The 27,809-nt window shown below is 39.5% G+C and overlaps 1 protein-coding gene and 2 long non-coding RNA genes across 5 annotated transcripts; 2 read left to right on the top strand and 1 right to left on the bottom strand.

The window, feature by feature from the left end:
• Positions 1–25,439, top strand: LOC149268222 (uncharacterized). 2 transcript variants are annotated; one of them, XR_016270847.1, is made up of 4 exons: positions 1–210; positions 283–340; positions 7,193–7,267; positions 7,572–8,127. It is a non-coding gene; the product is annotated as an uncharacterized LOC149268222 (long non-coding RNA). The 2 variants fall into 2 exon arrangements; XR_016270846.1 differs by lacking the exons at positions 7,193–7,267; positions 7,572–8,127 and adding an exon at positions 25,247–25,439.
• LOC149268223 (uncharacterized) lies at positions 584–2,068 on the top strand. The gene has a single exon (XM_089473145.1). The coding sequence runs from the start codon at positions 584–586 to the stop codon at positions 2,066–2,068; it is 1,485 nt and encodes a 494-aa protein (XP_089329271.1).
• Positions 19,282–26,473, bottom strand: LOC149268221 (uncharacterized). Of its 2 annotated transcripts, XR_016270845.1 has the most exons (4): positions 26,120–26,473; positions 25,000–25,291; positions 24,773–24,918; positions 19,282–24,517 (listed from the first exon to the last, which is right to left on the bottom strand). It is a non-coding gene; the product is annotated as an uncharacterized LOC149268221 (long non-coding RNA). The 2 variants fall into 2 exon arrangements; XR_016270844.1 differs by lacking the exon at positions 26,120–26,473 and having other exon boundaries at positions 25,000–25,299.
• Between the last annotated feature and the right edge of the window lie 1,336 nt (positions 26,474–27,809).

Genomic DNA, 27,809 nt, shown 5'->3' with positions numbered 1-27,809 from the left:
CAGCCCCGACAACAATCGATGCAAGTCATTATCAGCTGATTTGTTTTATCTCTTCGATGTGTCTCGGTCCACTTTAGCAAAGTGCATGCAAAAGCAATAATGCATTCCAGTTTATTAAAAGGAACGTGCGTACCTAATATTACATATTCTTGTAGCTGGATGTGGATTTCAATGGACACGATCTATTATCCTCCGCGCAACGAATTTGTGGTATCGCCGCCTTATGTCATTTTTGCTTCTGTTTCGTGTTGTTCTCTTTACTAAAATTTTCTACTTTCATAGCACCTATGTGCCTGGCTAACTTTGTCTATTGGATGTGTTCGCATGGTACCCCAAAATCGTATGTAATTGAATTATTCTTTTGGATTTGGTTTACTTATTAGCTTTATTCTTTTTTTGCAGTTACCGTTTTGCGAGTTTATTTTTGTTTGATTTTATTATTATTTTTTTGCTATTTTTTTTTTTTTTCTATTGGGAGTTATTAATTAATGCTGTATATTCCTACTTATTAGTAGTCAGTTAAGTTTTTTTGAATTACTTGTCATCTGCTTGCTATCTAATTATTATTTATATCGATTAGAAAATGCCTTTAACGCGTAGTAGCGAAAATTTATCCCGGCCTGACGAGCCTATCATAAACTGTTTTATTTGTACAGAATCTATTATTAACGAAAGCCAGCTATTTAAAACAAGTTGTGGCCATACCTTTCATCAATCGTGTTTTAACACTAAGATAGCCAATAAGACAGTTTGTCCAGTTTGTAAACAGTCGTTGCGTTTACAGAGTGTTGCCGTCAGCACAGAATCTTCAATGGATAAGCCATCAGGGTCGAATGCAGCAACCAAAACTAGATCTCAGGCAAGAAAGACAGCAACCTCCAATATGTCTGAAGGTGATATTTCGTCACCAGTCTTGGTTCCTTCAGTGGCGCCCACACTTACTCCAGACTTGGCTACAATGATAGCTGACGCCATTTCTGCCGCTTCACTTCGGCAAACCGAGTTGATAGCTCAGATTTCTTTGAGGCAAAGTGAGACGTTGTCGCAGGTGATAGAGAGTGGCTTCCAGAAACTGCTTTCATCATCCGCAGAGCCGCATACAAGTCGCAGTCCCATACTGCCAGTGCAAGATAATACCAGCAATCTCGGCCAACAAGAGTTTCAACCAGCCTCAACTATATCTGGCACCCATTCAAACAATAGATTCACGTCATTAGGAACGGATTTGCGACCAGATCGCATCAGCCAAATTATTTCAAATTGGAAGGTATGTTTCAATGGCAAAACGGCCTTGTCAGTAGAAGATTTCATTTACCGAACTGAAGCTCTTACGCATCAGACTCTAGAAGGCAATTTCGAGCTGTTGTCTAGATACGTTAGCAACCTCTTTGATGGTAGTGATTGGTTTTGGCGCTATCACAAAAGTGTGCCTGGGATTCGCTGGCAAGAACTTTGTTTTGCACTTAGAGAGCAATTTAATGATGATAGAACTGACCTTCATATCCGAGCTGCTATCGATAGGCGTAAGCAAAAGATAGGCGAACCCTTCGATGAGTTCCATGAGGCCATCGTATCACTTGCGGGCAAACTTTCGAGTCCCTTGCGTGAGTTATCTCTACTCCAAATTCTCCGTAATAATTTGCTCCCTGAAATTCAGCATGAACTTCTTTATGAGAGAATTGAAAGAGTTGCTCAGCTACGCCATTTGGTGCGCACGCGCGAAATTTTCTTGCAAACGATTGGCAAGCCATTAGTTAATAGGCCGCATCCTATACCTATGCCACGTCGCTCAGTAAATGGAATGGCAATAGAGCGCGAGTCTTCGGATGAGGACGTAGACAGTCCAGAAGTATCAGCAGTAAATTTACTGTGCTGGAACTGTAATGCGACAGGGCACAGGTACCAAGATTGTACTGCGGAACGTCGAGTATTTTGTTATGGTTGTGGCAAACTCGACACGTATAAGCCTTCGTGCATGAAATGCAACAAGCATTCAAAAAACTTGTCAGCCCGTGCACCGTCGACCAGTGCACGCAAACAAATGAAGTCGACATCAACCAACACATAGATTTTCAATCCGTTGACTATACCAACGACCCAATTACGACCTCACAACTTTATGATGCCCATTCCGAAACAATACACACACAAATAAGCTCCAAATCTCGCTCTCAACTACGTCGTATCTCAGCAAAAAAAACGTCATAAGATAGAGCAGAAGCAGCTAATGTTAGCTGTGATAGCAAACGCTCAAGATATTAGGCCATATGCAAATGTTAGTTTATTAGGAAAGAGTATTACTGGCCTAATGGACACAGGAGCTTCCATAAACTGTATTGCTGGTGAATTTTGTAATCATGTTCTTATTCAAATATTGTATTTAAGCCTCTGAATTCATCTGTACGTACTGCAGATGGCAAGGCGCAGAATATAATATGCAAAATCACTACAGAAATCAAATTTAAAAATGAAGCTAGAATGTTGACATTTTATATAGTACCCTCCTTATCTCAAGATTTATATTTAGGGATAGATTTTTGGACCCAATTTAATCTTCTTCCGCTGGAGGTGGTGCCCACAGTTAATAATTTGTCTTCTTTAGAGGATCGCAACCTAAAACCACTTACAGTCACGCAGCATCAATTGCTGCTGCAACACGTTAACATGTTCCCTTCTTTTGCTAAACTGGGCTTGGGACGAACAACTCTTCTTTCGCATGAGATTAATGTCGCCGGAGCCGCTCCAATTAAGCAACGTCATTATCCAGTTTCACCAGCAGTAGAAAAGTTAATGTATGAAGAGCTGGACAGAATGCTTAAATTAGGCGTGATAGAGGAGTCACAAAGCGCTTGGTCCTCTCCAGTTGTGTTAGTTCGCAAACCAGGAAAGGTTCGTTTGTGTTTAGATAGCAGGCGTGTTAATGCGGTTACCGTTAAGGATGCATATCCTATGCCGTTCATTGAGGGTATTCTTAGTAGGCTACCAAAAGCTGAAATCATAACCAGCTTAGATTTAAAAGATGCTTTCTGGCAAATTCCACTAGAGCCGAAGTCACGCGATAAAACCGCATTTAGCGTACCTGGTAGGCCGTTGTATCAATACACGGTTATGCCTTTTGGGCTTTGTAATGCTCCACAGACAATGTCGAAGTTGATGGATAGAATAATACCCACTAATCTGCGTCGTGAAGTTTTTTATCTATTTAGATGACTTGTTGGTAGTTTCAGATACTTTCGAACGGCATCTAAATGTCCTAAAAGAGTTGGCAAGTCACATAAAAACAGCAGGTTTGACCATCAATATTGAGAAAAGTAATTTCTGTCTCAAAGAGGTCAAATATTTAGGTCATGTGATTGGCAATGACACAGTTAGCACAGACCCAGAATTCCCAGTCCCGACGTCAGTCAAACAAGTTAAGCGGTTTTTAGGTATGACGGGATGGTACAATAAATTTATTCAGAACTATGCCACCATTGCATCCCCTATAACAGACACGTTGAAACATAGACAAAAATTTGTATGGGGTGAATCAGCTCAAAAAGCGTTCGAAGAACTCAAGGAGAAGCTTAGTACGGCTCCAGTTTTGCATAGTCCAAATTTTGACAGACCATTCTCTATACACTGCGATGCCAGCCATACAGGTGTTGGTGCTGTGTTAGTCCAGGTAACAGACAATAATGAAGAGGTACCGGTGGCTTTTATGTCTCGTAAACTTAACCGTTGTCAAAGGAATTATTCCGTAACGGCAGCTATTTTAGCGATAAAAAAATTTAGAGCTTATGTTGAAGGACAAGAATTTTCTGTAGTCACAGATCATGCTTCTCTAAAATGGCTCATGTCTCAAACTGACTTGAGTTCTCGGTTAGCAAGGTGGGCCTTAAAACTTCTGGGTTTTGATTTTAAAATAGTCCATAGAAAAGGCAGTCAAAACATTGTACCAGATGCTTTATCACGAGTGTACACAGAAGATGTGTCTGCAATTTCAGCCGATTGTTTAGTGGATCTCGACTAGGTTCATTTTAAGACATCTGACTATCTAGAACTCAAAGCCAAAATATTAGCCAATCAATCTAGATCACCAGATGTAAAGGTAGTTGACGATTATATATATCGCCGATCACGCGTCGGGTGATAAAGTAGCCGATGATTTGTGTTGGAAACTTTGGGTTCCCCAATCGCTGGTTCCAGAAGTCCTTAAGAAGGCCCACGAGCCTCCACTAGCTTCTCACCCAGGCATAAACAAGATGCTAGATAAGCTGCGCCGAAAATGGTAGTAGATGTAAAAAAATTCGTTAATAATTGCGAGAGTTGCAAGTGCAACAAGCACCCAAATTACACACTACGTCCACCCTTAGGAAAATCGGTCTCAACGCAACGCGTGTTCCAAAAACTTTATATTGACTTTCTAGGTCCATATCCGCGAAGTCGCACCGGGAATATAGGAGTCTTTGTTGTTTTAGACCATATGTCGAAATTTCCCTTTTTGAAACCAGTAAAAAATTTGACTGCCGACGCCATCACAGACTATTTAGAGCAGGACTTGTTTCATTGCTTCGGAGTTCCTGAAACTATAGTCTCTGACAACGGTGTACAGTTCAAGTCTCAGTTGTTCAACGTATTATTATAAAAGTATGGAGTTAACCATACATATACGGCCGTTTACTCCCCACAAGCAAATGCTTCGGAGCGAGTCAACCGATCGGTGATTGCAGCAATAAAGTCATATATTGCACCTGACCAAAAAGATTGGGCCGCTCATCTAAGCTCTATCTGTTGTGCTCTGCGTTCAGACGTGCATTCGGCTATCGGCACAAGCCCTTATCGAATCGCCTTTGGCCAAAATATGTTGACCAATGCATCCACGTGCAAACTGCTACGTAATTTAAACTTCTTAGAAGATCGCGCTATTCGATTTAATCGTGAAGATTCATTTGATCTTATACGCGACAGGGCAAAGGATTGCATGCAAAAACAACGTACTCGAAACGAGAATATCTATAATATGCGCTGTCGTGATGTTTCGTTTGTGGTAGGTCAAGAAGTTTACAGGCGTAATTTTCAACAAAGTAATTTCGTACAGGGTTTTAATGCGAAACTAGCTCCGAACTTCGTAAAGGCAAGAATTAAAAAAAAACTTGGCAATAGTTATTACGAAATTGAAGATTTGCAGGGTCGCTTGATTGGTAAATACCATGCAAAAGACCTAAAACAATAATCGCAGAGTCCAGCGCGAATCACCCTATAGTGTGATTTTGGTCGGGGGGTCTTGTAGTGGCGCTGGAATAGAGGAAAAAAAGAAACAGCCTAAAAGTAGGCAGTGCGCTGAGCATAGTGGCTTAGCATAGTTGAACGAGATCACGGATGTGGCAATCCCGAATCTCCAGTAATAACAGGAGAAATTGTCATTCTCAGCCAGGCCATAAAAAACTGTTCCCAAGCGATGACTTGTCGCTTCATGGGATCGGCCATGTTTCCTCTTTCTTTCCAATCTCAACCACCGACTGAAAAGGTTGTGCAAAAATCACACTATGAAATAGTGTAAAGTTAATTTGAAAATTAAAGAAAAATTTTAAAGTGAAAGTACTATTTCTTTTGTGCAAGTGCCAAACTAATGAATTCGGTAAGGAGAAAGTAGTGGCATTTCCATAAGTCAGAATATAGGCCTAAAATCATTTCGCACAAACCTCTTTGCAGGTTTGGCACCCAGCAAAAAATTTTAATTTTTTTTGCCAAAGTGCAATTGCGGCGCACAACTAAATCTTTACATCGGCGCACAACTAAATCTTTACATCGGCGCACAACCAAATCTTTGCATCGGAGCACAACTAAATCTTTACATCGGCACACAACCAAATCTTTGCATCGGCGCACAACTAAATCTTTACATCGGCGCATAACCAAATCTTTGCATCGGCGCACAACTAAATCTTTGCATCGGCGCACAACTAAATCTTTGCATATGCGCACAACCACATATAAGCAGTGCTGCAGAATACCGCATCATACATATATCTCCGCACCTGCACCTGTTGCACAATAATCATTGCCTTTTTTTATACCCTGAACCCATTTTCAATGGGAAATCAGGGTATAATGGTTTTGTTGAAATGTATGTAACAGGGAGAAGGAGGCGTGGCAGACCCCACAAAGTATATATATTCTTGATCAGGGTGACGAGCTGAGTTGATTTGGCCCTGTCCGTCTGTCTGTCCGTCTGTCCGTATGTATGAACGCGTCGATTTCAGAAGATATAAGAGCTAGAGACTTCAAATTTTTTTTAAAAATGTCCGTAATTACAGCGCGCATATCAAGTTTATCATTAAAAATCGATAACTCATCCCGATCTTTTTTTATCGATAAAAAACCTTATCGAAAACCAGTTATAAAATTATATCTTCTACACCTTTATTGCTAGAGTCTCCAAATTTTTAATGTATACTTATATGCAATTTATACAATTTCGGTTTTTGTTAAAATTTACCCCCCACCCTTAAATTCACCCCCTCACCCTCACTTTTGTAAAAAGCGTATTTCAAATACTAGAGACTTGTGCTTTGGCAATTACATGCATATCCATGTTATAATCATAATCTGAAAGTTTCATGAAGATCGTACGTCCATAAAAAAAGTTATTAAACAATTAAGTTCGCATAGTAAGCGCACACTGCAGCCCATGCGTGTGTATGTGTTTGTGTATGTGTGTGTATGTGTTTGTGTATGTGTGTGTATGTGTGTGTGTATGTGTGTGTGTATGTGTATGTGTGTGTGTATTTGCTTGTGTATGTATGCGTGTGTGTGTGTGTCTGTATGCGTGTGTGTGTATGTATGCCTGTGTGTGCGTACGTGCCTGTGTGTGTGTGTGTGCGTGTTTCTTGTGTAAGCTGAAAGACGCGAAAAATTATTGAAATATCTATTGCTCCAAGGGTTCAGGGGATCTCGTAGTCGAGCAGTCTCGACTAGAGCTTTCTTACTTGTTTTTATTTAAGAAGTCCCACTTTTGGCGAATATTGATGTAGTAATTTGTATTATAGGCACCGAGTTCATTTTTTTTCTTCTTTTTTTGCATTTCACCATGAATATAATATAATAGTTAAATAGTAGAATAATTTAAAAATAACATTAGTCAATAAGCTTAACCTCCTCCCGATGAACATTTCCCATTCGTATTTTATGCATTATATTTTTTTTGTAGTTGCATATACATTTTTTTGTTAGCACAGCTTGCCGCCCAACCGAAATGGAAGCGCTTTCATCGCGGGACAGCACAGTAAGTGGAGCTGCATTATAAATTTAACAAATTCCATATTTATTTTTTCGTATCAGTCAGCGGTTTTTTTTTAACACCCGCTGCATTAAAAAGAAAGAACATAATGCATAAATTTTAATCTCTATCCACTTCTACCTTCCTCATTTCGATCAGAGAAAAAGCTCTCCAAAAGCTTTCTTATCGTTTGTTTATATTTTCTTAGGCCTTCTGCCCAAAACAACAAGTTACATATGTATAATTATTTTGTTTATATTAAATCTAATGATGTTTAATTATTTTGGGGCCATGCGGCGCGTTTCTATAGGTTTTTAGCTCTCCTAGCTGGGAATGGGGTCGCTGAAAATATAGGCAGGTAGCCAGCGATCAAGGTAGGGTGGGCACGGTCGGTCGCCTTAATATCAAAGGCCGACTTTCGCTGAGCAGGCACATATTTGCTTGCGCAGCGAGACCCAGCTTGGACAGGTATGTTGGTGTGTGTCTAAATCTGTTCTATCTCTATCTCTCTCTCTCTTCTTTTCTCTCTTCTAAGCAAGTGGCCGAAGATAATCGTTTGCACGCGATTTTATTAATAAATATATATTGGCAGCGCTAGGAGTCGCAGTTCCCCTCTTCTTACCCCCTTCCCTTCTCCCGATGGCCGGATCCAGCGCGTGCACTGCTCTAATCCTCCTATTCCACCATCTGCGATTGATAATGTAACTCGTTACACATTATACCCTGATTTCCCATTGAAAATGGGTTCAGGGTATAAAAATTATTTAAAAATAATCTTTATTGTTACAGTAGCCATTCTTTTTGTATTTTAAAGAGAAATAAATGGAGTATAATTAAAAAAAAAAAAAAAAAAAAAAAAAACATTTAATAACAAACAGAATTGAAAACAAAATTCTTTTTTATTCATTAAAAATATTTTTAAACAAGTAAGAAAGCTCTAGTCGAGACTGCTCGACTACGAGATCCCCTGAACCCTTGGAGCAATAGATAGCTTACACAAGAAACACGCACACACACACACACAGGCACGTACGCACACACAGGCATACATACACACACACGCATACAGACACACACACACACGCATACATACACAAACGCATACACACACACATACACATACACACACACATACACACACACATACACACACATACACAAACACATACACACACATACACAAACACATACACACGCATGGGCTGCAGTGTGCGCTTACTATGCGAACTTAATTGTTTAATAACTTTTTTTATGGACGTACGATCTTCATGAAACTTTCAGATTATGATTATAACATGGATATGCATGTAATTGCCAAAGCACAAGTCTCTAGTATTTGAAATACGCTTTTTACAAAAGTGAGGGTGAGGGGGTGAATTTAAGGGTGGGGGGTAAATTTTAACAAAAACCGAAATTGTATAAATTGCATATAAGTATACATTAAAAATTTGGAGACTCTAGCAATAAAGGTGTAGAAGATATAATTTTATAACTGGTTTTCGATAAGGTTTTTTATCGATAAAAAAAGATCGGGATGAGTTATCGAATTTTATTGATAAACTTGATATGCGCGCTGTAATTACGGACATTTAAAAAAAATTTGAAGTCTCTAGCTCTTATATCTTCTGAAATCGACGCGTTCATACATACGGACAGACGGACAGACAGACGGACAGGGCCAAATCAACTCAGCTCGTCACCCTGATCAAGAATATATATACTTTGTGGGGTCTGCCACGCCTCCTTCTCCCTGTTACATACATTTCAACAAAACCATTATACCCTGATTTCCCATTGAAAATGGGTTCAGGGTATAAAAAGGGAGGTGTAGTATGTTGTATGTCGTATAAGCATATGCTCACATTATTGTAGTGTATACAATATATGAAGTAGGCATATGCCCAATATAAGTAAGAGTATCATGCTCACAACATAACAACACTTTGTTGCTTCATTTATATTATAACAGCTATAAATAAGTGCCGTAATATGATCGGTCACTTATGTATAAGCCGGCCTGCAGCGTGGGATCTGCAACGTAAGCATTGTTACGTTCTCGTCCGCGCCGTAGCTTAAACACTTAATTGTATATGCCTTCTGCATGCATACAGAGTGCATTCTCTGAAGAACACAAGAAGTGATCACAACTGAGTCGCTCCATTCGTCTATCTACAGTATGTCTGTGTATGTTTGTGTGTGTGCGTGTTTCTTGTGCAAGCAGAAAGACGCGAAAAATTATTCAAATAGCTATTGCTCGCACACTCGACTAGAGCTTTCCTACTTGTTTATATTTGCGATCAACAGTTTTCTTAGTATGGTTTAATAATTCAGTTTCTTGAGCTTTTCTAACCTGATTCATAGCCGCTTCAGACTCATTTGAATTAAGTAAGTCGATTGGTTTCTGCCCTGTTACTGAATGAACAGTTCTATTGTACTCTATAGTGGCTAGTAAAATTATGTCCGCTGTGTCCTCGATTCCTTTTGCTAACTTTAGACATCAACCTATTTCGCTTAGGGTGCTGTGAAATCTCTTGACCTGCCCGTTCGATGTACTGTGCATAGGAGCACTTGCAATTGTTATTCCGAAATAGTCATGAAGACATGATACAACAGTATAAGAGATTAAAGACCGCTCGTTGTCACAATAAATAGTTTTTGTTCGAGAAAATACATTTAACAGCTGCAGAGGGTGTATTTTTACATCCAATATTGTACGAGATGCTATTTTTTGCACTTCTGCAAGCTTAGACAACTTGTCCACGCATGTCATGAAATAGTTTGAGTCCGCAGAGTAAATGTCAACGTGCAGAAGTTCCCCGACATAAGTTGGAATAGGGGTCTCGCAGATTGGATGCTTCCTTGGGTGTCTAGCATACTTTGCCTGCAACTTCCTTTGCCCTTTTCTCCATTTTGGGAAAAAAATAATCTTCTTGTGGAGCTCTATGAGCTCTATTATGTTCCTGCTTAATAATATCGAGCTGCTCGTTAGGGTTAAAAACGTCAGTAACCATATTTTCGGTGTGTCGGAAACAAGTTATAGGGAAAAGCTCAACCAGCCGATCCTGAATTTTACCAAGAACTGACAATTCACACTTAATTGCATTAACCACTCCCAATTTAACGCAGTCATGCACCATGTTAATTAAGCTCTGAAAATCGGTAAAAACTATAATATGCCGTATTTTCTTGCCAAACAAAATGGTAGTTCGCTTTGAAGGTGTTTTTCCTCGCTATGAATTGTTGTCATGTCTGAACTAATATCTTCTTCCGTATAGTTTAGATATTGGAGAGATAATGCATGTGCAACTTGATTCTCTTTTCCGGGCTTATAGTGAAGAAGTGTGGCATCGTACTCCTCAATGAACGCTTTCCATCTTTGGATTTTTGAATTCGGATTTCGATCCAATACGGCATACATAGGTCAGGGGCTTATGATCCGTTTAGATCCTAAGGCCCTTTACTCCATAAAGATAATTTCCTTACGGTTTAATAGCCCAAACAATAGCAAGCAACTCTCTCGTTGGTCGCATTATGCTCTTCGGCTTTTTAAAGAGTTCTTGAAGTCATTGTGACGGGACGGCCATCTTGAGACAATACTGCACCCAACGCATTTGAAGCGTCGGTTGTAAGCTCAAAAGGCTTACCAAAATTTTGACACGCGAGCATAACCTCCTCTGAGACCAAAATTTGTTTTAGTTTATTAAACGCTTCCTCAATAGTTTTTGCATTTAACTTTCTAAAGTCTATAACCATTCTCTTATTCCTAACTCCATTTTCGTCAATACCCTTTTTATCTACGACCCATATGGGATTATTGTATGGAGATCTCGACGGTCTAATAATGCCATTGTTGAGCAGCAATTGTATTTCATTATTTACAAACGATCTAACACTCATAGAGTACGGATATAGTTTAGAGTGTGTTGGCTCCTCATCACGTGTTCGAATTGTTGCCACGATATTGGTATTGTATGGGAGCTTTTCATTGGGATCTGCAAAAACGCCGGATTTCTCCTTCATCATTTCATCGAAAAGTTCCTTAATGGCCAACGGCACTGCCTCAGATCGAACTTGCAAATGACTGACATCCTGGCCTGCCAGAAACTGTATGGTTTCACTACCATAGTGTTGAGTGATTAGTTTAGTTTTGAAATTCAAAGTCGCATTAACTTTTTTCAATAAATCGAGCCATATAACGCCATCAAACGATATAAGATTTGGGAGAATAAAACAAGTAAGAAAGCTTTAGTCGAGACTGCTCGACTACGAGATCCCCTGAACCCTTGAAGTAATAGCTATTTCAATAATTTTTCGCGTCTTTCAGCTTACACAAGAAACACGCACACACACACACACGCACGCACGCACACACAGGCATACATACATACACACACACACACACATAAACATTTATTTTTTTTTCACCAAATCAATTTGGATTCCGGAAGGCCCGGTCAACAACGGATGCGCTAAACAAAGTTGTTGGTCTGGCCACTTCCGCCATCCATGGCACAAGATGGAAGCATGGGACGAAGCAATACTGCATTATTGCGACCCTGGACGTAAAGAATGCCTTCAATACAGCTAGTTGGGATATGATACTGAATCAGTCTTCGACTAACACTCATCGCGATTAGTTGTCTGTTCTGATAAGCTCGTCTCACTCAGTTTCTATACACCTCTTCGTTCTCTCTTCCCTTTCTTGCTCGTTCTTTTGCACGAGTTATCAATATGAGATTGATTTTACAAATATTATGTGTGAAATAAAAGACGTATTGTTTCGAGTCAAATGAATAATACACTAAACTCTATTCCGTTTTCATGCTGACGGAGGCTCATACGTGAGCACAAGTAAGTGTGCACATGTATGTGTGTCGCTGTGACCGGCGAGTCACTCATGTACGTATGTGTGTGTGTATAGTGACTGGCGGGTAACTCCTCCCCTCCTAGATTGAAGTGAAGGCCAGAACGAAGATATGGTCTGACTGGAGGCTGAAAGGTTTGAATTGTCCACCATTGACGTTCCTTTTCAGCTGCTTAGGTTCCATGTATAGGTATTTTTTATAGATTTTATCTTTGTTCTAACTTTTTTTTACGATAAAACGTGTGACAATTAAAGTATACTTTAAATTTGTAACATAACTTACATACAACAATAACGATAACAATAAAAACTCAACTATATTTCAAAAAAAAATTTTTTTTTTTTTTTTTTTTTTTTCAATTTAAGTATGGCTATTCCTTTGCAGCCGTATAAAAATAACAATTCAATTATTTTTCAAAATAATTTAAGTATTGTATTTTATGTATTCAAAAGTTATTATTATACCCTGAACCCATTGAAAATGGGAAATCAGGGTATAATGGTTTTGTTGAAATGTATGTAACAGGGAGAAGGAGGCGTGGCAGACCCCACAAAGTATATATATTCTTGATCAGGGTGACAAGCTGAGTTGATTTGGCCCTGTCCGTCTGTCTGTCCGTCTGTCCGTCTGTCCGTATGTATGAACGCGTCGATTTCAGAAGATATAAGAGCTAGAGACTTCAAATTTCTTTTAAAATGTCCGTAATTACAGCGCGCATATCAAGTTTATCATTAAAAATCGATAACTCATCCCGATCTTTTTTTATCGATAAAAAACCTTATCGAAAACCAGTTATAAAATTATATCTTCTACACCTTTATTGCTAGAGTCTCCAAATTTTTAATGTATGCTTATATGCAATTTATACAATTTCGGATTTTGTTAAAATTTACCCCCCACCCTTAAATTCACCCCCTCACCCTCACTTTTGTAAAACGCGTATTTCAAATACTAGAGACTTGTGCTTTGGCAATTACATGTATATTCATGTTATAATCATAATCTGAAAGTTTCATGAAGATCGTACATCAATAAAAAAAGTTATTAAACAATTAAGTTCTCATAGTAAGCGCACACTGCAGCCCATGCGTGTTTATGCGTGGGTGCTTGTGTGTGTATGTGTTTGTGTATGTGTGTGTATGTGTGTGTGTGTATGCGTTTGTGTTTTTTTTTTTATATTCATTTATTGACAAAATTATACAAATTGCAAGTTGCGTGGTGGCTAGGATAGCGCGCGGTGCTTGCGGGACGGCCGTAAAGCATTGCTTCGCAAGCACTATGCGCTACCTTAGCCTGGGACAGCTCGTCTTCTCGATCGCTCGACTCTGCGGAGCTCCATCATCACCGTGGCCGCGAAGGTGCTTGTTAGTTCCCAAGCTTTCTCCGATTCCAGCATGGCGTTGACTAAGTTGTCCGCTCTGATGGAGCGGCCCACTGCCTCTTCCAGACGACGCCTCTCCTCCAGGAACCGTCCACATTCGAAAAGAATGTGGTTGGCGTCTTCCACATGCCCTCGCTCGCACCAGGGGCACTCGTCAGATTCCTCGTGGCCAAAGCGCTTCAAATAGCTCCGAAAGCATCCATGACCCGAGAGGATCTGCGTAAGGTAGAAGTTAACCTCGCCATGTTTGCGGTTAAGTAACGTATGCGATTAATACTTTCGCTGCACATATCCTCTGTATCTTTGAGTTCCTTTCTTATGGCTACGACAGCTACATCATCAGCAAAGCCAATGGTGTGCGCGCCTGCTGGTGGTTCCATAGGAGAGGCCCCAGCACTGAGCCTTGGGGTACTCCAGCTGACACTGTATGAGTTTGGGGACCCTCACTCGTGTTGTATACCAGTGTTCTTCCTCTGAAGTAGCTCTTTATTATCTCTCTTAGATATTTAGGGATATTATATTGTGACAGCGCATTCAGTATCATATCCCAACTAGCTGTGTTGAAGGCATTCCTTACATCCAGGGTCGCGATGATACAGTATTCCTTCGTCCCGTGCCTCCATCTGGTGCCTTGAATAGCGGAAGTGGCCAGACCGACAACTTTGTTAAGCGCGTCCGTTGTTGACCGGGCCTTCCGGAATCCAAATTGGTTTGGTGACAGGCCTCCGGCGCTTGCAATCGCAGTCTCCAGCCTAGAGCAGATCAGTTTCTCAAACACCTTTCCCATGGTGTCTAAGAGACAGATCGGTCTGTACGAAGATGGCTCATCTGGTGGTTTGCCAGCCTTGGGTAGCAATACCAGATTCTGGGCTTTCCATTTTGCCGGGAACGTCTCTTGGATCAGGCATTCGTTAAATAATTCGGCGAACGTACTTGGGTGCAAGGCGAGGGCTAGCTTTAGCGCACGATTTGGGATCCCGTCCGGCCCTGGAGCTGTGTTGGTTCTAAGACCTCGGAGAACTACTGATATTTCTTCCTCTGTAACTAAAACAATTTCAGTGCTCGTTGAGCCCTGATCAGCAGACTCGGACTCAGGGGCGTGAATGGAGCTTAAACTTTCTGGAAAGAGTGTTTCCACAATCGATTTAAGCTCCAGACGATCCGTAGGCTGCACCTGTCTACCTGCGTATAGTCTTTTAACTATTATCTTATATGCCCTGCCCCAAGGGTCATATTCGGCTGAGTCGCACAACTGTAAAAAACATTCTCTTTTGCTTGCCCGAATGGCCTTCTTCAGCTGTCTTCTAGCTGCCTGGTAAGCTAACTGTTTCTCAAAAAACGTTGACCTACCGCGAGCCCGTTGGTAGCTTCTTCTCGCCTGGATGCATTTGCGACGAATGTCACCTATTTGCGTATTCCACCAATACGTAGGCTCATGTTGTCGCGTGAACTGCTTGCGACGTAACATGCTGCTATTGCAGGCACACTGTATTTGGGCTACCATTTGGCATGCTCTGGCCTCAGCATTACCAATTGTACCCAGAGACTGAATGGCCTCTTAAAAGACCGCGGGATCAAAAGTGTCTAGCCTATACGACTCCCTCCACAATGTTGACGCCCTGGCAGGTGGCTCACCTATTGTGAACAGAAGTGCCGTATGATCGCTGCCTGTATAGCTATCGCAATGGCTCCATGTTGCTCCCCGAAAGAGGGATGAAGTGACAAAAGTAATGTCGATAACAGACCCGTATCCCGCCCGACTGAAGGTGTACTCATGGCCAGTGTTGAGCAGTGCAACATCTAGTGTCGCGAAGATCTCCAGTAGGATACGACCTCTGGCATTTGTTGTTGGGCTACCCCATTCTAGCGCCCAGGAGTTAAAATCTCCAGCTATAATGGCCTTCCGACCCCTAGCATCCTCGGCAAGCTCGTCGAGCACCGTCGTGAATTCACTGAGCTGCATGCTGGGGGCCAGATAGCAACTGTAAAGCCATAAGCTACCATATCGGCCACGTACGAACCCATTGAATGACTTAACATTCGAAAGTACGTTCGTTGAGTTGCCGCATACCCACAACGCAGCTTTGCCATTAACGTCTGTTGACCATGTCCTAGGGCAGCTGGTTCTACAGTGGTGAGGCTCACTGAGAAAAGCTACATCTATACATTTTTCCCTAATGGTCTGCTCTAGAAGATCTTGGGCAGCAACACAATGATTTAAGTTAAGCTGCAAAAACCTTAACATTTCATTTTACGAGCAGCTTCACGGTAAGATGGGCACTTGAAGCTGCCTGCTGAATGGTCCGTCTGCTTTTCACCTTTCCGGATGCAGAGGCTACATTTTGGTGGCTTGGTGCATGCTTTGGCACTGTGACCCATCTCTCCACACCTGAAACAGGCGCCCTTTAAGTCACAGTCGCTGCCGCAGTTTGCTGCCATATGACCGTAATCGAGGCACTTTAAACAGCGTTTAGGCTGCTCCACGGCTCGGATACGGCAAACTACCCATCCTATTCTAATTTTGGACAGCTCGAGCAGAGTTTTAGCTTTCCCAATTGGAAGAGCAACCGTAGCTCTTTGCTGTCCACCGAAAGCTGGCCGAAGCGATTTGATAGCCTCAATGGGGAGTGAGCTATTCTTCAACTCCACCCTAACTGCCTCCAAGATCTCCTCTTTGGTCGCTAACTCATCTAGATCGCGAATCTCAACTTGAGCCGATTCGGTAAGTGTTTTAACTACCGCTCGGTCTCCCAAGGCCTTGCCTACAGCTTCGTGCAGAGCCTCAGCGCTATGCTCCGGCTTCCTACTCAATTGCAGTAAAAGGTCCCCCTTAGTTGTCTTCCTAATGCCTTGAACGTCGCTGCTCAGATGCTTCAAATTTGGGTCGCTTTTAAATTCCCGAAGCATGTCCGCATAGCTGCAACCCCCTACGCCTGAAATCGCAATCGCGTCAGTCCTGGGACGTTTTTGCATAGGCTTCCGCCCTTTGACGACTGTCCAGCTGCTCTGGTTTGTCTGTCGGGCGGCCTGGTTTGAAGTTTCAGATTCAGCTGTAGCCCGTAGAGCCATTGGTTCTTTTGGGTTCGCTGCACTTCTATTGGGCCTCGGCTTTTTTGAGGGAGTTTTCCTCTGTTCGGAGGCAACTTCCCTCGACCGCTTGGGAGTATTGCTACCTACTGTAGCACTAATGCTCGCTGCCTTAAAGTTTTCGCCTACTTTTTTGAGTGGCGTGGTCTGCACCTCACAGTTTTTAACCGAACGGTTGCAGAACGCTTCGGCCGTCTTGTGAAGGCTGACCAGCCTAGCCAGCTCCTCTCTCATTAAGGCATTTATATGCCGCTGACCCCCAAATAAGGCAGACAAACCCTCTAGTGTAGCTCCTATTTGAGCTAACGCTTCTTTTAGTGACTTGGGTGCCTGGCACTCAGCCACTGGAGCCTGGATAGAAGTCGACGGCTGCGCCAACACCCTCTGTTGTTGCTGCGGCGATCGCTGCAACGAGGAACGACGCGCAAAAGCTTGCAGCTCGTCCTCCATCATGGCATCCATTTCTGCTCCGACTACCACGGCGTGAAGCCTGTAGTGGGCAATGGCTACTACTATAATCTGAGTTTACAACCCGCAGTAACTTAAACTCAACTTGACTACAGCGAGAGCCCGAAAGTATGCACTACTTTTAATAACTGCTACTTCACTCCAGCAGCTAGGTTGCTGTCTTTGCTAAGGCTTAGCAACTCACCAACGTTAGTGAGCAGCTGATTGCCCGATGCAATTTCCAGCACTACTAACAGCTGTTAGAGTGAATGCACCTGATTTTTCTTATTGCGCAAGTGTGACGCCTAAAGTAACAAAATTTACGCGCTCACAAAAGACAAGGAAAGGAAAGAAGCCCTGACGCCAAAACACTGACGCTATCGCCCCCCCCCCCTCTCTTGCACCACTGAATTATACCGCTTGGGAATTCCACGAACCGCCGCGCAGTAAGTCTCTGGTAGTTTTTTGAGGTCGCTGGGTACGCCGCGCCCACAGCAAACACGTTGACTTCAGTTCTTTCCACTTTCACAGGGGAAAACACAGTTCAAGCTATTGTCTACGATGGACCACGATGACATCGACCGCACTCCGTGAAAACGCAACTCGAACTCTGTATGCGTTTGTGTGAGTATGCGTGTGTGTTTGGACTGTATGCGTTTGTGTGAGTATGCGTGTGTGTTTGTGTATGTGTGTCTGTATGCGTGTGTGTGTATGTGTGCCTGTGTGTGCGTACGTGCCTGTCTGTGTGTGTGTGTGCGTGTTTCTTGTGTAAGCTAAAAGTCGCGAAAAATTATTGAAATATCTATTGCTCCAAGGGTTCAGGGGATCTCGTAGTCGAGCAGTCTCGACTAGAGCTTTCTTACTTGTTTTTGTATGTATCTATATATATTTTCTTATCTAGGTATGCGACTAAAGGGTCTTTGGCTTTTTATACCCTGAACCCATTGAAAATGGGAAATCAGGGTATAATGGTTTTGTTGAAATGTATGTAACAGGCAGAAGGAGGCGTGGCAGACCCCACAAAGTATATATATTCTTGATCAGGGTGACGAGCTGAGTTGATTTGGCCCTGTCCGTCTGTCTGTCTGTCCGTCTGTCCGTCTGTCCGTATGTTTGAACGCGTCGATTTCCGAAGATATAAGAGCTAGAGACTTCAAATTTTTTGTAAAATGTTCGTAATTACAGCGCGGATATCGAGTTTATCATTAAAATTCGATAACTCATCCCGATCTTTTTTTATCGATAAAAAACCGTATCGAAAACCAGTTATAAAATTATATCTTCTACACCTTTATCGCTAGAGTCTCCAAATTTTTTATATATGCTTATATGCAATTTATACAATTTCGGTTTTTGTTAAAATTTACCCCCCACCTCTAAATTCACCCCCTCACCCTCACTTTTGTAAAACGCGTATTTCAAATACTAGAGACTTGTGCTTTGGCAATTACATGCATATTCATGTTATAATCATAATCTGAAAGTTTCATGAAGATCGTACGTCCACAAAAGAAGTTATTAAACAATTAATTTCTCATAGTAAGCGCACACTGCAGCCCATGCGTGTTTATGCGTGGGTGCTTGTGTGTGTATGTGTTTGTGTATGTGTGTGTGTTTCTTGTGTAAGCTGAAAGACGCGAAAAATTATTGAAATAGCTAGCACTCCAAGGGTTCAGGGGATCTCGTAGTCGAGCAGTCTCGACTAGAGCTTTCTTACTTGTTTGTTATGTGTCTTATTTTTGATTTATGAATTTTTTGATTTTTTGCTGATGTGAAAGTAGGTCCCTTGTCTTCTAGTACTTTGTGTATTGTAAAACGAGGGGTTAATTTATTTCTCCTATTTTCTTTTCGAAATACAATTTCGTCTTTGTCAAGTTGTGGTGGGTCAGTCTTGTCTTTGTTTAAGCTAGCTGTGCGTTTTAGTGTCTTGTCGGTTAATTGTTGGACTACTTCTGGGTATAACTTTCGTTGATATAAATTTAGTTCTTGTAAGTATTCATGCTCATTGGTAAAGTTAGCTGTTTTATTAAAAATATGCGTTCTACCTGAAAATAATTCGAATGGCGTATAACCTGTGCTTGAGTGAATGGCATTATTAAAAGTGGTCAATGCTTCCCACAATATCTCTTCGTGTGTGCAAGGTAGACTATTTTTTTGTTTCAAATCGTATATGATTCTGTAAGTTTCTGTTAGGGATGAGTGAAAACGTTCCACTGTGGAGTTACTTGAAGATTGTTGAAATGACGTTACGTGTCTGATGATATTATATTGTGTACAGAAATCAACAAATATGTTTCCCGCAAATTCAGGTCCTTGGTCGCAAATTATCTTCTTTGGAATTCCGAAGGTACAAATGAAATGTTTGAGTGATTTAACAACATTAATACAGTTTCTAGCAGTTATGGTGTAACCGGTAGCAAATCTCGATAGCTTGTCAATTATTGTTAATATATATTTATGTCTAATTGAATATATATCCATGTGAATTATATCTAATGGCTTTTGAGGTATTTCGGGTTCTTGAAATGGGACTTTTTGAGAGTGTCTATCGTATTTCATTGTTTGACATATGTCGCAATTATTTATTGTTTGTGCAATTTTTTGTTTCATGTGAGTGAAATATATTGATCGTTTTAAGTGGGCGCATGTTTCGTCGATCCCTCTATGATTATTTCTAAGGTGATATTCTCTAATTTCTTTTTGTTGATCGTCAAGTATTATAATGTCTCTCAGAAATTCTGTGCATCTTAAAATCTTGTAGAGTTAACTATGAGCAAAATATTTTGAATACACTTGTTGCACTATGTTAAATATTGTGTCTGTTGCAAGTATTGCGCAAGTTTTGTTTGGTTTTAAAACAGATTTCAAAAGTTTCGTCATTAACTCTTCGTTGAAATTGGGTTCATAAATGGTACGCCTAATTTTGTTTTTGAAGGGCACTTCCACTTTAATATTTGATTGATCAGCTTCTTTAAAAATAATTTGTATATTAAAGTCATTAAGTGGTTTTTCAGAAATGAATATTCCTTGTTCCCAATTTTCTTGTGCAGAATGTATAGTTTCTCCATAGGTTGCATTACGTGATCTATTCTCTCCTATATTTACGTCTATTTCTGTTCTACTCAAAGCATCTGCGATCACATTTTGCGACCCTTTTTATACCCTGAACCCATTTTCAATGGGAAATCAGGGTATAATGGTTTTGTTGAAATGTATGTAACAGGGAGAAGGAGGCGTGGCAGACCCCACAAAGTATATATATTCTTGATCAGGGTGACGAGCTGAGTTGATTTGGCCCTGTCCGTCTGTCTGTCCGTCTGTCCGTCTGTCCGTCCGTCCGTCTGTCCGTCTGTCCGTATGTATGAACGCGTCGATTTCAGAAGATATAAGAGCTAGAGACTTCAAATTTTTTGTAAAATGTCCGTAATTACAGCGCGCATATCAAGTTTATCATTAAAATTCGATAACTCATCCCGATCTTTTTTTATCGATAAAAAACCTTATCGAAACCCAGTTATAAAATTATATCTTGTACACCTTTATTGCTAGAGTCTCCAAATTTTTAATGTATGCTTATATGCAATTTATACAATTTCGGTTTTTGTTAAAATTAACCCCCCCACCCTTAAATTCACCCCCTCACCCTCACTTTTGTAAAAAGCGTATTTCAAATACTAGAGACTTGTGCTTTAGCAATTACATGCATATCCATGTTATAATCATAATCTAAAAGTTTCATGAAGATCGTACGCCCACAAAAAAAGTTATTAAACAATTAAGTTCTCATAGTAAGCGCTCACTGCAGCCCATGCGTGTTTATGCTTGTGTGTGTATATGTATGTAATTGTTTGTGTATGTGTGTGTGTGTGTGTATGTGTGTGTATGTATGTGTGTGTATGTATGCCCGTGTGTGCGTGCGTGCGTGTGTGTGTGTGTGTGTGTGTGTGTGTGTGTGTGCGTGTTTCCTGTGTGAGCTGAAAGTCGCAAAAAATTATTGAAATAGCTATTACTCCAAGGGTTCAGGGGATCTCGTAGTCGAGTAGTCTCGACTAGAGCTTTCTTACTTGTTTATATATAATCTCGTAATCGTATTCCAACAGTCTTAATTTCCACCTTACTAATTTTGAATTAGGTTCCTTAAAACTCATTAACCAAGTTAGAGGTTTGTGGTCTGTTACGATTTTAAACTTTTGGCCGAAAAGATAGGGGCGGAAGTGTTTTATTGCCCAAATTATGGCAAGCATCTCTTTTTCAACCGTAGAATAGTTTGATTCAGTATCTGATAAGGTTCTGCTAGCAAAAGACACAGGCCTATCTGATCCCAGTGTCCCTTGGGATAATACTGCCCCTAAAGCGAAATCACTAGCATCCGTTGTTAATATAAACGGCTTAGTAAAATCAGGATATATCAGTATAGGGTCGTTACATAAAAGAGACTTGCAAGTTTCAAATGTTGATTGAAATTCTTCATCTATAACAACTTTATTTTTTCCTTTTAATTGTTTAGTTAGGGGTTTAGTTATTTTGGCAAAGTCTTTAATGAATTTTCTGTAATAACCCATTAACCCCAAGAAGGATTTGATTTGTTTTTGGGTCTTTGGTAGAGGAAATTTCTTTATTGCTTCAATTTTGGATGGGTTTGGTTTTATGCCCTCTGAGCTTACAACATGCCCTAAATACTCAATTTCTTTTCTTAAGAACTCGGACTTATTTATTTGCAACTTTAAGTTTGCTGCTCTAATCTTTGTAAAAACATTTCTCAAATGTTGAATGTGCTCTTGTAATGAAGAGGAAAATATAATAATATCGTCTAAATATATCAGACAATATATGCCAAGTATATCTCCAAACAAAGAGTCCATTACCCTTTGGAAAGTTGCCGGGGCGTTAGTAAGGCCGAACGGCATTCGTACAAACTCGTAATGCCCCCCTTCTGCTGAAAATGCTGTTTTTGGAATGTCCTTTTTAAACATCTCGATTTGGTGGTACCCACTGGCTAAATCTAGTAATGAAAAGTATTTAGCTTTTCCCTATTTGTCTAAAACATCATTAATTATTGGCATGGGATATTTATCCTTAATAGTTTTTTCATTTAGTTTCCTATAATCTACCACTAACCTCCACCTTCTTTGTCCTGTTGAATCTAATTTCTTTTGAACTAACCATACAGGTGCACTCCAGGGGGAATGACTATGTCTGATAATTTTTTGATTAAGTAGATTCTTAATCTGAGCTTGTATTTCTTTTCTTTCGTTAAAACCATATCTATACGGTCTTGTGTAGAGGGGAATGTCATCCGTGGTAGGAATTTTATGTTTCACACTATTTGTGAATGTTAATGGGTTTCTATCGTCGTAAAATATTTCGGCAAATTCTAGACAGAGTTTTTTTAGAGATTCGATTTCCTCAGTGTTTAATTGGTTAATTCTTATTTTTTCTTGAAAATTAAAAGAGGTTGTTACTGTATTTGAGGCGTTTTGAAAAGCCAAATTCACTTCGATGTATTGCTCTTCTATGTATGGAGTTACTAATAACGGTTGATCGAAATAAACGACTTTTTCCGTATCTGCGTAGTTAGTAATCTCCATTATGCTGAAATTGTCTTTTGCCGAGTATAAACCCTTTGAAATAACTAATTCGTTACCTAGTCGAATTTCTGGGCAATAGAAAACACCCTCCTTTAAACTCACAGGTATTTGAATCGTACATCTTGTTGCCTCTTCAATCACCTGTCTTTTGCCTGTTATATTTTCTTTTGTGTGTATAACCAATTGCGCATTGGGTGTTTGTAGAATTAATTTATCTACATCGACCTTTGCTCGTAATTGTTTCAATATATCAATGCCGATAAGACCATCAAAAAATGAGTGAAATTTGAATAGCAAAAAATTAAATGTTCCTTGTTGTTGAAACTCATCAAATATTTTCAATGTGCAGGCTAATCTAATGTGTGTGAGTTTACTATTGTTTTTATTATTTTTGGTTCATTTAGTCTTATATGGTGTTCTGGTGCCACAAATAAAGGGTCAATAATAGATACTGTAGATCCTGTATCAATCAAAAATTTCAATTGTTTATTAAATATAGACTCTATCAAGATATAAGGTAGGTCAGTTCCATGCCTGTCCCTTGTTATGTACCCTGGTTGGTTATTGAGGCTGCTAATTGAAAATTTTCGTCATCATTAATGTTATTTATTTCTTCCTGGTTATTGTTATTTTTCTTTCCCTGGTCTCTAGACATGAGTGATTTATAAGACTGTTTAGAAAATTTAGTATTTCTGGATTGTCCACTGTAGTTTTCTCTGTTATTACGTTTAAACTGTCTGTTCTGTTGCTCTCTATTAATGTTATCATGGGTGTACGGGTTATTACTGTAGTTAGTTTTTTCTCCGATTTGTTGCTTTTGTGATCTATTTGACTCACGACCTGTAAAACTATTTTTAAATTTAATTGAATTTTTACTAGTTTGACTCCAGAATCTAGCTTGTCTTTGATTTTTTAAAAATTTCTTTTTCAGCTTTTGCTAGTTCATAGGCTGTAATAACATCTATTGGGTTTCTTCCTCGGATACTAGGCCCTAATGGTCCCCGTAGTCCTCTTAGGAATGTGGCTAAGCATTGTTTTATAAAAAAGTCTTTTTTTGTTTCTCGCACTGTTGGGTTACCTTCTTTTTCGTTAACAATGTTTATTAAAGTTCGCTGCAAGCTGGTAACCTTTTCGTAAAGAATTTCTACTGGGTGACTCTGTGTTGTTAAAATACCTAGTTCAGCAATTAAATCAGATTCTGTCCTTTTGTCCGAAAAGTGTCTTACTAGTGTATTTTTGATATCGTTCCAATTTAATTTGACTCCTGTTTGATATAAAGTTTCGTGGGCTTTCTCTTGTATTTTGTTCCTAATTGCTCTTAAAATAAATAACCCTGTAGGAGTTTGCTCTGAACCTTTTATAAACAAGAGTATTTCCTCGACGTTTGAAGTGAACTCTCCTAATTCTTCTGTATTTCCTTCATAAATGGGCATTGTCTTTATAAGATCCGCTATATTGAAACTACCTGTTATATTATGTCTATCTGAATTAGGTTCTTGAGCCGGTGGTATGTGTTCATCCAGTGACTCATTAAAAATCGGCGATTCTTCCCTGTCTTCTGTGTTAGCAGTGCGCCTTGCACTTCTTGTTGTTGTTGTTTTTGGCATGATGTGTCTGATTTTATGCGTATGTATGTGTGTGTAATGAATATATATAATAATAATGCGTATTGGAATATGTGGATGTCTAGGCTATGCGTTTCTTATTTTATATTCGATATTACTTATTGTAGATACTTAAGTGGGGTAGTAGGTACGGTATATGTTATCCCTGTATGGTATCCATCCTCTTGTAGCGCAACGATGAATTTGGGCTATAGCGTGACAATGAATTTGGGCTGTAGTTGTTGCGTTTCCGTTATTGTCTCTTCTTCCCTTTGCTTTTCTTGCTGTGTGAATAGTATTATTGTTATTATTATTATCATTATTATTATTATTACTATTATTATTATATTCTTGTATAATTAAATTGTATTCTTGTTTTGTTTCACAACTGTGCTGAAGCGAGGTCTGATTCTTGCGCGCTGCAGTTATCATACCTAAGGGCGGACAGACATCAGTCATGTTTTGTAACATACCTATGTACATATGTACATTTGGTTTTGTATAATACAAAGGTTACACACACATTTGTTCTTACTTACTTGAGTATTGTGTGATATTTTAAATTTTGTTTATTTTATTTTATTTGTTTCCTCTTCTCTATTTTTTTTTTTTTTTTTTTTATACAATTGAAGTTGCCCAGGATCCTTGCTCGATGCAGTGATCTTGTTCAGACATCAAGGTTGTACTGTCGGGAAAATGAAATTGGTTTAATTTCATAATATTTATTCCATATATAGGTTTTGCACTTTTATATATTTTCATTCACCTTTTCAGTTTCAGCATTTAATAAACTTGAACTTGTCCAAGATCCTTGCTCGATGCAGTGATCTTGTCCAAACACCACCAAGTCTTTTTTCCTTTTTTTTTTTTTTTTTCACTTTGCTTTGCTAATGAAGATGCTTCGATATTGTTCGTTTTGATGTTTCTCTCTTGTTTATTAATATTTAGTTTGTTCAAAATCCTTCTAATGCACTGTTTTCGTAAACTTTTTGTTTTTTGTCTTTAATGAGCAGCGAGGTCCACACGCAACGAGATTCAAAATTGAAATGATTTCGTCGCTGTCGTCAAAGTAACGCAGTGGCGGCAAAAGATGATGAAATAATACAATTCTATGAAAATACGCAGTACTTGCGCATCGACGCGTTGCGACGAAGCTGGACTATTGCGATTCTTGTAAAATTTTTGTGCAACGACGATTAGTGGCGCCTTTATTCGGTGGCGTGTTGGTCTCGCTCTAATAGCGAAATTACGCAGTGTAGTCAAATTTAGCTTTGACAATGCATGGGTGTATATGTATGTATTTAACAAGAATTTCTGAATTCGAGGAATAGAATTATACATATGTACACAAATATGTACATAGTTCAAGTAAAATTTACTAAGATGATGAAATATGTAGATATGTATGTAATTCTGCTGAAAACTTTGGTATATGTACATGTATATACATGTTTAATTGTCAATCAAAATAATGGTAATCATAATATAATGCTCAGATCGTAAATATATTTAATATACGTACATATGTATGTATACATACATAAATTTACAATGTTACTTTGTTTGTTTGTCTCGTTCGCTCTGTTCGATACAGTAGGTTCGATCACTAAATACATTAATGATCTCTAGCACGATCAGACAGCAATTTATGCAATATATACATGTATGTATGTACCTACATACATACATGTATATGTATGCAGTTACATATAATTGCTAACAAATGTTACCTGCATACAAGTACGTACATAAACATGCACATGCACATATTTCTATTTATATACACCTATATTATTATTATTATTATATATATACATATATATATTTTTTTGTTATATATATATAAGTATATGTAATTGTAATCTATTTATTAATAATAAATATACTTATGCTTTGTAATATTTTATAAAGTAGGTTCCTTCGGGGCTCTTCTTCTTGTCCCTGAAGTCTTTAGGCTGCGCCAGTTATCAATATGAGATTGATTTTACAAATATTATGTGTGAAATAAAAGACGTCTTGTTTCGAGTCAAATGAATAATACACTAAACTTTATTCCGTTTTAATGCTGACGACAAGCAGCAGCGAGTATGTATGTATAAGTTGCCACTCGGAGGCTCATACGTGAGCACAAGTAAGTGTGCACATGTATGTGTGTCGCTGTGACCGGCGAGTCACTCATGTACGTATGTGTGTGTGTATAGTGACTGGCGGGTAACTCACGCGGTCACATCCACACGAATAAATCTGCGTACGCATAATACAGCCATGGCCCCGGGGCCACCTAACATAATGGAAAACAGATTTTCACTACTAAGTGATAGTCCAAAAGCCAAAAAGAAAAGACAAAACCAAAAAAATCCCGTTTGACTTCCCCGAACTCCCCGTAAATACACCACCCGCACAGAACCCCAAATATATAACTTTGTCTGCTAAGAATGAGGAGAAACCTTTATCTGAATATTCTTGCTTCGCCATAAATAGGGCAATAAAGCTCATTAGCCCTGAAGTCCTTTCCATTTCGTCATTACGTGATGGCAGTCTTCTTTTGCTGTTAAAAAGGAAAGAAGTCGCTGATAGATTTATCACAACAAAGCACTTACCGGGTATTTGTGAGGTTAACTGTAAACTGCACGACTCCCTCAATAATATAAAGGGCACAATCTACGCTCCGTTCCTCAACAATGTACCAGAAGAAGAAATTGTACAAGAATTAAAACCTCAAAATGTGGTCTCAGTATACAAATTTACCAAAAAATTCGATGGAAAAGTTAAACCTTCCGGTGTGGTACTAGTCACCTTCGAGTTATTTACACTTCCAAACAAACTTTCTATTGCCTGGAATAATGTTAAGGTAAGGGAGTATATTCCCAACCCTATTCGGTGTAAAAGCTGCCAACTTCTCGGTCATACTGTTAAACATTGCAAAAATTCTGCTATTTGTGTAAACTGTAACCTCCCACCCCACCCTAATGATGAATGCTCCCGGACACAATGCGCAAATTGTGGTGCTGGCCATCCCGCCTCCTCGCCTACGTGCAATAAATATGTTGAACAAAGAGAAATTCTGAAAATTTAAACTCGTAATAAGTGCAGCATACGTGAAGCCAAAACATTGCTTAACCAAATCAGCCCCTCTATCACTTCTTTATCTTTTGCCAAAGTAGCCGCCTCTGCGATCTCCACGCAAGCTAAAGATAACGCACACACAAAAACCATCATAAACAAAGATAACAACTTTACAACTGTAAACGAAAAGTCAATGCAGACAAATACCAACCAAAAATCTCTTTCATCTCCCTTATCTCCCCCCTCCACTTCAACACCAAAAACAAAACAAACAATACGATAGCGAAACAGCTACCGTTAACCAAAGCACACAGCATAATAATGATCTAGTTAATTCCAGATCTACATACGTACAAAACCAAACAAATGAAATAAATTCGGCAATTCTATTGCCCACAAGTCTTGAATCGATTAATACAGTTTCGGACGAGTCAATGGATGACTCTTCCTCTTAACTTCTACTTCTCTTATCATAATTCCTTCTACACATAACATCTGATTCTCTTTTAT

This window comes from Drosophila arizonae, chromosome X (assembly GCF_054131065.1).
Source record: "Drosophila arizonae isolate 15081-1271.41 chromosome X, UAZ_ARI_1.0, whole genome shotgun sequence".
In the NCBI taxonomy this organism is placed as follows: Eukaryota; Metazoa; Arthropoda; class Insecta; order Diptera; family Drosophilidae; genus Drosophila; species Drosophila arizonae.
This window is presented reverse-complemented; position numbering and strand designations above follow the sequence as displayed.

Excerpts from the sequence above, each read along its gene's own strand:
- LOC149268223 (XM_089473145.1), top strand. The coding sequence starts at position 584 with ATGCCTTTAACGCGTAGTAGCGAAAATTTATCCCGGCCTGACGAGCCT.